This window comes from Oenanthe melanoleuca, chromosome 3, assembly GCF_029582105.1.
Source record: "Oenanthe melanoleuca isolate GR-GAL-2019-014 chromosome 3, OMel1.0, whole genome shotgun sequence".
Taxonomy (NCBI): Eukaryota; Metazoa; Chordata; class Aves; order Passeriformes; family Muscicapidae; genus Oenanthe; species Oenanthe melanoleuca.
Window position 1 is genome coordinate 78371016 of NC_079336.1, and position 12524 is coordinate 78383539.

The window sequence follows — 12524 nt, forward strand, 5'->3', positions numbered from 1 at the left end:
AAAATTAGGTGTGTCTTTTATAGGGAAATAATGGGAAAATAATCATGAGGCTAACTACGTAGAGAAGATTGTTACATTTTAAGACTTATTACCAAAACTTGCACTCAGTAGGAAAGGAAGAGGCAAATGGGTTTGATATGTAAAGTATGTGGGTCATGTTCTCATATACAAACTTTTCTGTTCATGGGTTTTGGAACACTTACTGCATTACTGAGCTGCAGGTCACAGATTATAAACCTTATTGAAGATCTTGGCTAAATAGTTAGGTAATGTGAGGGTAGCTCAGTGTTCCACTTTTGCATCCACTCAGATTGTGGGTGGGCCTTATTCCAGCTGTCCATCACAGTTATTCCTGTACATGATTAGCAGAATGAGGTGAATTCAGAACATGATTGGCATAGAAAAAGCAACGAACAGAAATCTAAGATATTTCTATTCAAGAAAATGGAAAAGATGGCCTGGGAAATTATAAAGATGTTATAAAAACAGTTTTGCAGAATCACAGAATAGTTAGGGTTGGAAGACACCTCTGGAGACCACGCAGTCCAACTCCACTGCCAAGGCAGGACAGGATCATCTAGATTCGCTTTGGGGGTTGAAAGCTTATTCTGAACTTGAATATCTTAGCTTTACAGGGCTTTTGAAGTAGCATTAATAAAATGTGTGGAAATGTTTTTCTTGTTCAGGAAATTCTCAGCTTTTTCTTTGATACAACAATCTTTGAATACTTTTGAATAGTGTGTGTCATAAATAAAATAAAACACAGAGTGAGTATCTTGACACAGTTGGACTGAACCTGAACACACTAGTTCTTGCCTTTTCAATGATTCCATATAGGCAATGAAAATACTAAGGCCATCTATCTAAAGTATTTAAATGTTTTTATTTTCTTTATCATAAGTGGCCACTTGCCAACCAAGGTAAGTGTGATTAAAGAACAAAAATTAAGTAAATAGAGAACAAAGAGAATATTGTTGTTGTTTTTATTATTTGTTCTTACCCTATGAGTTTGATTAATAAAAATACTGTAGTATTTGGGCTATAATCTATAAATCCAACTTCCATTTAATTTTCAGTGGTCAGTTGTCTGTGCTAAACACAATTCTTAAATAATGGTTTATTAACATTGTGTTTGATATGCTTTGGTTTTTGGTCAGTTTGGGGATTGTTTTGTTTTTTGTAAGACTAAAGCTCCATTAGAAACCTGGTTCTTCATCAATGCCATTGACTACGATGTTCCTTTTTGCTGTTTTGAATGCCTGCTTTATGTCTTTCCCACTGAAGATCAGATAAATAATACTATTGAAATTCTATATATTGAATAATTTCATTCATGTAAATATCTGCTATTACTTCTTAAAAGTGGAGTATTTAGAGGCTGTATTTCCTTTTGTTTGTCCTCTCAAAGTACTCTATTTTCCTGTCCTGTAGAACCATTCATTTAGTATGAAGTTTGATACTTATTTTTTGTTTGAACTAGATGCTATACTGAAATATAGGCTGATGTATCACCATTGTCACAGAGTTGTGGAAGGCAAATAGGACCCTTGAATACCCAGTCAGTAGAGAAGGGCAGTGTTATTGCCATAATGAAGGTTTCCCTGTAAAAATAGCAATTGTTAAAAATTTTTACCGTTCTTCATCAAGAAAGGTGCATACAAGTCGAGAGGATGTACAAAGTCTACTCAGATTATTATGGGAATGGAGATTTACCTTACAAGAACAGATCAGTGCTGTTCAATTAGTAATAGCTGAGATGAGTGCAACTGCTGAATTTATGTATAAAAGGAGTAACTGTAATAGAAGAGAAAAAGAACTGTTTAAGATAGGTGTCAGTGTTGTTCCAGGAATAACTTGAAGACACATGGTGTAAATAAATCATGTATGGAAATCTGTAAAAGATCATTACCCCAGAGACATATGAAGCAGGTAGAGTGAGGAGGGAAGAACTGCTTCTAAGACGGCAATTTATGAAAAGATTAAATAATATGATTCTTACAACTTGAACTGACTGGAGTTACGTGTCTGAAAAGACATTTAATTTTTTTATTGATTTTATTCACCTTGTTGAAATTTATTTTAAAAAATCTATTTTTCTGCTCTGAAATGCCAAGAACTAGAGATGCTTTCAGGTGTAATGTGCGTGAGCTGTGGATTTTTTTCAAATATGGAGCCCGAATCCCTAAATCTTGAGGCTGAATACTAAGTCCACAGAAATCCATTGATACATTTTCAAAAGATTTCTTACTCCTCTTGACTTTATATGTGAGATAAGCATTAGAGAAATTAGATTTTACAAGAGGGTAAAAGGTTGGTATCTCATAGGTAAACCCAGCTTTTCTGAAATACAGAATTCAAGAGAAGATTTGGAGAATTGCTTGCTTGAGAGCCTGTAAGATGGAAATTGATATGGATTATAGGAAGAACATTAGGATAACTGAACATGACTTTTTACATATGTGTTTTATAAACCCTACACCTTCTGGATGTGCTTAAACTTCTATGAAAAGAAACTGCCTATTTTTGTTGTTTGTGCTTGTATACACAGAGAGCTGACAAAGCATGCATTTACATTTACTGCTATGTAGAAACCATTTTTGGCAATAATTACATTCAGAGAAAAATAATTTATCATGTTACTTTGCTTCAATTAATCTGCAGAATCTTAGTGTGTTTCTCCATTGTGAAGTACAATTTAGATTTCTGACACATACCTGTGCCTCTGATATTGCTCAGGTGGTACAGAAGGAACTAGTTGAAATTTTCTGTTACAAAGATGATTGGGACATCTATTGTGTTTGGATTTGGCTATAATTAGTTGTTTTATTGGATAGAAGTTCACTAGTACCAACAGGAAAAGAAAGATTAGTGATAGGGAAGAAAAATGAGGGCTTGATATTTGTCAGTGCATAAATGCTGTGTGTGTTTTGTAATATTCTTACAGGCATCTTGCATTGTCTTCAGAAATGCTCAAAATAATAGAAACACTGCCTTCCTTTGCTGTTGTTGGACTTGAATTTTATAACATTTTGATTCTAAAAATATTATTCAAAATGTGGAAATTTGTAAAATAGTTCAAACAAAAAAGAGTAGTCAAGGCATTAGGCAAAAATCAGCATCTTGAGCAGAAGTGTGAAGATTTGAAGATGCAGCAGGGCTGGTGATGTTTTTTGGAGATGTAAACAAGAGAGACTGTAAGATATTTGATGAGACAGTAACATTGCACTATATTTAGAAATCAGGTTTTGAAAAGATGCTGTAGTAAAACAAGAAGATGATTTAATTCTATGCTTTTCTTGCATTTTAAAATTTTTCAAGATTTGAAAAGGTTTGCCATCAAGGAACCACAATAATTTCCTTTCTGGTTTAGGTGCAAAAAAATTGTAAAATATTGATAACATTGACTTTGCTGTTACCCAGTAGGATGGTTTAAAACTAATCTTTGCTTCTTTTTTTGTTTAGGCCAAACAAATAATCTGAGCTTCCTTTCCTTTCCATCATAAGTTATCTTATTCTTTCAGTCCTTAAGGTATTCTTTCTGTAATGAAATAAATTCAATATTTCATCTTGACAAGAGGGTCTTCTAACCCGGTAAAATGTCATTTCCTTGTCTTCCTGAAGCACATTTTTAATTTTTTAACGCACCCCCACCCCCCATGTACTATTCCTGCACTTCTGAGCTGAGGACTGAAATAACCTGATCTTAGAACTAGCATATGTTCTGATGTATTTTATATAGGTTCTGGTGTTTAAAAGTTCACTGCAGTAAGAACTGTTGTTTATTTGGTACTTATTCAGCAGCTATTTAGATTTTATCGTTTGCCATTCTAGAGCTGGGGACTCTAAATTTTATTGAGGTAAACTATTTTTTCCAACTTCCTCCAGGAAAATAGTATCTGACATATCTATACAGGAAAAAGCCTGGAAAGATTGCATGGTTTTTATCAAGCAGTTATGATTTTTATTCTGCTTTTGTTTTTCTTTTTTAGGAAGGTTCTGCTAATCCTGGAAGTAAACGTTGGGTATCGCAGTGGGCCAGTTTGGCTGCTAATCACACACGTCATGACCAAGATGACCTGAGATTGGAGTCCTCTGTGCCTGCTCCATTAGAAAATGGTAAACTGTTCTTGTTGTTATAATTTATGCTGAAAAACCTGTGAAAGGGAGAAAGGGATGATTATGTGCTGTACTTAATCAGCTTTTTTACTCATAATGCCTCATTTTCACATGAAATTCTTCTGTTCCATTGAGCAGAAACAAGCTCAGCAACAGTGGTGTCTGCATGGCTGTTGAATGCCAATATTACACTGAATGTTACTAAAACATGAGAGTTTATAAACTGTTGAATACTAGAGAAACTTTCACTTAAATGCTGCTTGGTTTGGTATGCATAGTATGTTTCTTTCCTTACATCTTTCTTAGTCTAAATTGAACTTCAGTGTAATGATAATTAAACAATCCAACCTGAGAGACATCAGCTGAAACATAGCATCCTTCCTTATCTTTTAAATACAGGTCTTTTATGTTTCTTGAAAAACCCAGAAACTGTGTCTTAAGCAATGAACAACCGTGTCTCCCTTTCTGATTTTGAAATGGTTTATTCTTTAACATCTACAGTCTTTACTATAAACAAGTTACTTGCCTTTCTTCTCTTCTGCTTTTTTCTTCCTGCCAATTTCACTTCAGAAATTGTGATCATCTTTGGGAGAAGTTTTACAAAGAAGTTTTGCTTTTGATGTTGCATAATTCATATATCTGTACCAATGCGTAAAACAGTTTTTTACCAGTGACTGCTTTTTTTGTTGGAGCTTTTCCTCTTCTCCTAAGCATTGAACTTTTCCTAGGTTTCTAAAAGTCAAAGGAGATGAAAAGAGGAAAAATTAAATTAACTGATACACACAGAATAATGGAAATCAAGAGCAAATTTTGCACTGTTTGAAAGGATTGGGTGTGTACATACAGGACACTCAAAATCGCTGCTATTGAGAGTGATTGTTTGTGTGGATAATTGGGAGCTTTGGTGGTCTTTTGGTTTTTGTAGTGTTTAAAATGGTCACTTTCAGATGAGGCATTACCTAGGATCTTCTTTGGAAAGGCTTTTTTTCCCATTATAAGAACTAAGATGAGAGATAAAGTGAAGCAACTCCTTAGTAATGCATACGCATACTGCAAGAATTCTAAATTAGTAAAGGGGAAATAAAGCATTCAAAGCTCCAACACACTACAGCATCAAGGTGTAATAAAAATAAAATTTAGTATGTACATCTAACAACCAATTCACAAAACATGTCTTGTTGACTTAGATGCCTGCATCTTCTTTAGAAATCTTAGTATTTAAACTTTGCATAACACATATATAGCCAAATACGATGCTGAACAACTCCATGTCTTTTTTTTTACTAAAGACCATTTGAAGTTCACCAAGAAGCAAGTTAAGTGCTTATATATGTCTAAAATATTTGATCTGGTAGGCATGTCTGAGAGAAGTCAATCTTCACAGATGGCAGTCATACTGATTTTCGTTAAACCTTCAATTCGTTTCATAAGAATAAAAACCAGTCCTGGAATTGGAAAACCTTGCTTAGATTTTAGAAGTACTTACTGTTTCTCAAATCAGTGTCTTAACATAGATAATAGAAAATAAAGCTGTGAGTCCTTTTGCACTCTTCATCAAAGGTGTGACACTGCAAAGAGAAAAGATAGATTGAAGAGCATGGATAGAAAGCAGCAGGTATACATACAATGTTATTGTTGATAATTAGTTAATTGCTTAGAGGATTCTCATGGAGAGAGAAGCCCTATACTTCAGTTCTTACTCCTGGAACAACCAATGCTGGTGGCAAGCCATGGTAGGAAAGTCCCAACAGGGTATGCGGAGCAGTTGCTTACAAAGTTCTCCTGGCAAAAAGGGAACTGATAGATGTGTACTTCTAAGTATGTCACATTATATTGCAAGAGCAGAGAAATGAACTGTAAAAAGAATGTTTTCTATCTAAATATTCAAAGTCAGAGCAATTCGTAGAACAATTTATGTCATCTTTGAGTAATAAAAACTTGTTTCTGACAGCACAACTGCCATGTTTGTTAAATGGGCAAGGAGGGCACAGTCATCATCACTGTGGAAAAATAAAGTTTGGTTTCTTAAACAGTTATTCCTTGCAACAGTCCATGGAATGGCCTTTCTGCCAAAGCAGTATTCATTCTGTGCACACTAAGAATTCAATGAAAGTGCTTGAAGCAGTAGTGCTGCATTCTTTAAATACCTTGTGTTTTATACAGTTTGATACAGTGTCTTGTTTGAGATAAAACCATTATTTTTGCTTTCTCAGCCATAGTAAGTTCTTTGTTTGCGAGTGGGGCTTTTCAATATTGCTGACAAGTGTCTCCCAGCACTGCAGATTCTTGCCTGAGTGAGGCGAGACCTCACGGGAGAGGCTGTAGTCTGTCCATAAGACCTCAAGCTATGGAACAGACAAGTAGGAAGGAAGAAGGAGAATTTTATTCTTTTTTGTAGTTTTGAAATCTAGTCCTAAAGGTGTTTAGAAATATAAGACTTGCTTTCTACTTCCTGTTGTAATGGTGTACTGATTGATATAACAGTAATTTCTTACCTTTTTTAACCTACTGTGAGATCATAAGAACATTGGATGGACTGATGACTTTTTCAGTTCTGTGTTGTATTAGCCTTATGCAGTCTTAAGCATTTAATCTTTCTATTTGCCTTGCTGTTGAATGTCTTCTCAAATATTTTTTTTCTATTTCATTTTTAGACACAGACATCAGTGAGTCTGGTATTTCTGTTAGAAGTGCTGGTTCAGCTGCTTCTGTGACCAGCCAAGGTGATCGAAAGAGGAGGACACTTCCACAGCTTCCCATAGAGGACAAAGTAAATGAAAACTCAAAACCAAAAACTGTATCTCATCAGAGGTCAGAAATAGGTGAAAAGCAAGACACTGAACTTCAGGAGAAAGAAACTCCAGCTCGTGCCTCAGATGCTAAGTCAAGCAGAACAATGAATGGTCTTTCACCCAAAGCTACTGGAGACAAAGTTTTTTCTTTTCCCAGCTCTTCTAGTAAAGAGAGAGTTGAAACTTCTGTGGTGAAACAAGCTTTAGCAAAAATTCAACAACAAGAAAGAAAGGAGCAAGGACACTGGACACCTTCAAAATTATCCTCTACAAAATCTGCTGCAAACCAGATTGAGAAAGGTAGAGAGGAGATTGTTGTGTCACCCAAACCTTTGGATAATCAAGATAATGCTCCTGGATATGTTATAGATAAAGCAGAAATTAAGTTGGCACAGATTGAGGGAAAAAGAAGAAAAAATGAGGAAATCATTAGAGGACAAAGTCCTAAAGTACATGGAGGAGAAAAAAAGGAATCTTCAAAACCATTAGTGAGGCAAGGTAGCTTTACTATAGATAAGCCTAGCACAAATATACCTATAGAACTTATTCCTCACATTAATAAACAAAGTGGTTCTGCTGCCCCTTTAGTGTCTGCAAACAGGTTACGTGACAGAAGTGATTCAATGGACACTGATTCCAGTATAGATACAACACTCATTTTAAAAGACACAGAAGCTGTAATGGCCTTCCTTGAAGCTAAATTGCGTGAGGAAAATAAAACTGATGAAGGTCCTGACACTCCTAGCTATAACAGAGATAATTCCATATCACCAGAATCAGATGTCGATACAGCCAGCACAATCAGTCTTGTTACAGGTGACAGTGAAAGAAAATCCACACAGAAGCGGAAGAGCTTTACAAACTTATATAAAGATAGATGCTCCACTGGTTCCCCTTCGAAGGATGCTTTAAAATCTTCTACAAGTGCCAGAGAAAAGATGGAAAAGAAAACTAAGAGTCGATCTTCAGATGGTGGGTCTAGAGCTGACGCTCGCAAAACCGTGCAATCCAGTGGAAGAATGAGACAGCCGTCAGTAGATTTAACGGATGATGACCAAACATCCAGCGTACCTCATTCTGCCATTTCTGATATCCTGTCATCTGACCAGGAAACCTACTCTGGCAAATCACATGGAAGAGTTCCTTTTGCCTCAGCAGATGAACTCGTACATTCCAAGATGGAAGGAAAGTCAGCTAAATCAAAAACCTCTCCTGTTGGACTTGGGCAGTCTAGTAAATCTACCACTCTTCCAAGACCTCGTCCCACAAGGACTTCTCTGTTGCGCAGAGCGCGCCTTGGTGAAGTCTCAGACAGCGAGCTTGCTGATGCTGATAAGGCTTCAGTAGCTTCCGAAGTGTCCACTACAAGTTCTACATCGAAGCCTCCATCAGGGAGGAGAAATATTTCCAGAATAGACTTGCTCGCTCAACCTCGCCGAAATCGACTTGGCTCTTTATCAGCACGGAGCGATTCTGAAGCAACAATAACCAGAAGCACTGCCTCGTCACGCACCCCAGAAGCAATTATCAGGAGTGGTTCAAGGTTGATCTCGGGAGGAGATAGCGCTAAAATGTCTGCCAGAACTCGAGCCAATAGCATTTCTCGACTTTCAGATTCAAAATCCAAATCCTTGTCTTCAGCTCATAATTCTCCCTCAGGTATGTGAGATTATTTGAAATATTTTTATACAATACTGGATGTTTTTAACATGTGGATTTTTTTAAAAGAAATTTATTAAGAAAGAGCTCATACGAAACTGTTGAATTTTAGTTGAGTAAGAGGCTTCCATGGCAGGTCTTGTGGAGGTTTCTCATTTAAAATCACAAAGACAAGAAATTGTAATCCTTTAAGTCTTTGGATAGGTTTACATCTTAAAACCAGTAAAACAGAACTGAATTGGGACAGTCAAATGCATCAGGAGTCATTTGTTTTAGTGCAAAAACAGACCCAAGATCTCTTCACTCAAATCATGGTAGTAGAAGTTCTGAAGGTCAGCAACACTATTTAGTACATAGAAGATATAATATTCATTTATAAAGTAGGCTTGTAAATAGGCAATCAGAGATTTTTTTTTATAGGAATAATAACATTGAAGTAATGAATTGAAAAACTATGTACTACCTAAATATAAAATAATTTCTTTTAAAGGGTTTGTCTTATCTTGGATTATTTCCCATTCTGTATTCCAAATCATGGCAAATTATGATTTCATCATGATTTCCAGAGCATGTAGCTCTTTTTTAGTGTGGTGGTTACTCAACCTTGTCTTATATGTGGAAGGAAAAATCCATACAATCTATGAATTTTAACCTACCATTCTGATAGACGTTAATTAACATTCTTAGTGCAAGCAGTGTGAAAGCTGGTAGGTTTTTTTCAACAGCAGTATTAAATCTATCAAAATAAATTGCGGTAATTATAAAAAAGTGAACTTTCTTGTGAAATGAGTATCTAAAATATCCACTTGTTTTTGGAATTGTCATGCTACCAGCTTTACCATATTTGCAGTCAATCCACAATGCACTAAAATATTGCTACATCCCATTCAGACTTGATACAAGCAACTGTGATCCTTAATTTCCCATACTCCTGCTGTCCTTCTGTTGCTTGTATATCATAAGTGGACCATGTCATGATTCTTAGCATTGTATATTCCCCAAGTAGTTACTTTTGGCTGTGTCATTTATTAGCTTAGTAGAAATTTCTGTTGAGATACAAATGAGGTGTTTGCTGAACTGTAGAGTTAATTGTTTGATACTGTGGCAGGTGTCTACAAAGGTATCTAAAATAGGTGACCCTTCATATAAAAATTTGGTCTTTCCTTGTAAGATATAATTGGAAATGCAGCATGTTTTCAATTTTAATCAAAATTTTGAATTGATGATGCAGCCTGAAAGGTGACAATGCTAGGGTAGGGAAATGCTAGTTAATACTGACATATGTTTATTTTAATAGTGAATACTAGTTCACATTATGATAATGCTGATTTTTGTCACTTCACTCTTGTTTTTCTCAAAACTCTATGAATTTTGAGTTTTGTGTCCACATGAAGAATTGCAGGCTTCCTAAACTTTTCCCAGGTTGCTGCATTGAAGTGCTTTGCTGCTTCTGTTAAGGGAAGTGAGTGTATCTTTCTCTTCCCACTGTATTAGTCTGTCACTTTGTTGTCTTTGCAAAATGTTCATTTCCCTGTGTCACACAAAGTTTACTGTAGCTGGTATAAAACACTGTTTTCAAAGGAAAAAAAGATGCCATCTCCTCATGGGCACCCCCATATAATAATCTAGGTAGTTTAAAAAGACCATTGTTAGAAAAATCTATAGTAGTAATAGCTTCTGATTTATAAAATTTTATCAGTTAAAATATATCAATGTAAAGGCCAGAATCTGAAAGCAATTAATGAAGCAGTCAGATACTTTCAGAACAAAAAATCATCGCTGAAAAAACCAATTAAGTATTGTTACCATATAAGTGAAACTTATTATTACTACTGTTTAGGATTTAGAGGTCTGATTTTTTTCTGTATCAATAACATTATTGTGTATTTTTTTTACCGATTTATTTAGATGATACTTTAGGAAAATCTGAATTGCTTTGAAAGTTGTGTAATCTTCTAGTGGATATAGGAGTGTGTATATAAATGCATTTTTAACTACCTATAGGCCATTTTTAATTCCTCAATTTAATTTTGTTTCTAGAAAAGTCAACAATTCAGTTAATTTCAGCACTTTTGGAAAGTACTAATGAAGTGCTTGACTGAAGTGCCTCAACTGTTTGAATATATTTTACTTCAGGCTCATTTAAGCAAGGTGTAACAGGAATGGATTTTCTTCTCTCCCTGGGCATAGAAAGACTGGAAAATGAATTATTACTACCAGTATTGAGTTTGGGTTTTGTTTCTTTTGCCAGAGGACTAGCTGCTCTCAGAATATTAGATATGTTCCATAGGTTACCTCATCCAAAGTCAGTTAACACTACCACATTGTAGATCAGTAAATATTGGCTTAAATCCAGCCTACAAAGAGAAAGTTATTTCTGCACTTCCCAAATCAGTGTTCAGACATATATATACCTGTAAAAAGAGAGCAAGAATAAATAAAGTTTCTGGATTTTTTTATTGTCTTGTACTTCATGTGGATGAATTGCTACATGATAGAGTTAAAATTGTCAGAGCTAGCAGCAAGTGTAATTTCAAGAATCATTTCTAATCCTTGATGCAGTGAGGTATTGCTTACTTTTATATGATGGGGCAAGCAGATAAATGGAACATCTTGGGTGAGAACTGTCAGCATTCAAGTCATTACTGGAGTGTTTCTGTGGTAGGAGGCATGATAAGTGACAACACTGTGAAGACACGTGAAGCAGAATTAGTTTAGAACTTTATAGCACAAGCAGTGAAAGGTCTGATCAAGGCACTGCATCATCAAACAGGAGAGTGTGATCAATAAAAACAGAGGAGACCAAAGACCTACTTTCACAGCGGAGGAAAACTGGAGATGATGTTACAGAAGGAGCTATGTATTGGGAAAACAAATGGCAGGACCAGACCTTGTGCAAAAGTGCTAAAAGCTGCAACTATAAAATTAAGCATTGAGTCAGAACAGAGAGAACTTGAGCAGCCAGTTGTGTTTGGCAGCCCTGCTGGCTTGCTGACCTGGCTGTCATTGCAAATAGCTGGAAGAGAGGTTGATCAAAGCAGCTGAGGTAACTGTGGGGGAAAGGAAACTGATAATGGAGAGGAAACAGTACTTACTAAGTAAATTTTAGTATTAGGAACTTTGAAATGGATGCACCTTGAGAAGTCAATGCATCCATGAGAGCAGAATTTTTTTTAAGGAATATATTCAATAAAATTTATTCTCAGATCTTTGAAGTGAGAATATGTTGTCCAAATCACCAAACTTGCCAGCTTAATGGTTGTCAGGACATTGTACTTCTCACAGAGTAGTCGCTAAATTAGGTTTGAATGATGATTATTTTAGCCAGGGTTTTAGAGGATTTTCTAGTTAGTGGTACTGATATTCACAGTCTTTGGTGTCTGAGATAAGCAACTACACAACAGCTTTCAGAAATGTACATAAACTACAATGACATTTTGGGCCTGCATAATTGAAAGATGTTATTTAAAAGCATATACATGCAAATGTATAGCTACCTAACTGGGAAACATGCTTGGATGTGCTTGTCATGAATTATACAACTTTGAGATTTTTACCTCAAGGCGAACCATAACTTTGTCCTCATATCAAAGAGAAACACACTGATTATATGGAACACCCCAACATTTCAAGGCCTTAAAATTTAATGGTCTTAAAAATAGAGGGTTTATCATACTATGTAATGTCACAAATGATTGTTATTGATGTCATTTCAGTTAGTATCTCTGAAATGTTTAAGCCTTTACAAAATTTAGTATCTTTGATTGAAAGTATAATCCTTTCCTAAAAAAGTGTGGGTGGAAAAGAGGACCTAAGACTAATCTCATCAATATATTTTATTTAAGCAAATGCTTCTAATCTGAATGTTTTAAATCGAATTAACATGATAAAACACTATTTTGTACACAGAGAAATCCAAGCTTCTCCCAGACCCAGACCCTGATGTTGAAACTTACA

The 12524-nt window shown here is 35.5% G+C and overlaps 1 protein-coding gene across 2 annotated transcripts in view; it reads left to right on the top strand.

Annotated features, from left to right (window-relative positions):
• Positions 1–12524, top strand: part of CEP170 (centrosomal protein 170) — a 67464-nt gene that overhangs the window by 37488 nt on the left and 17452 nt on the right. For both annotated transcript variants that reach the window (XM_056486298.1, XM_056486299.1), the window contains exons 10-11: positions 3990–4116; positions 6771–8567. In XM_056486298.1, coding sequence (XP_056342273.1) covers positions 3990–4116; positions 6771–8567 — 1924 coding nt within the window. The remainder of the gene's footprint in view (positions 1–3989; positions 4117–6770; positions 8568–12524) is intronic.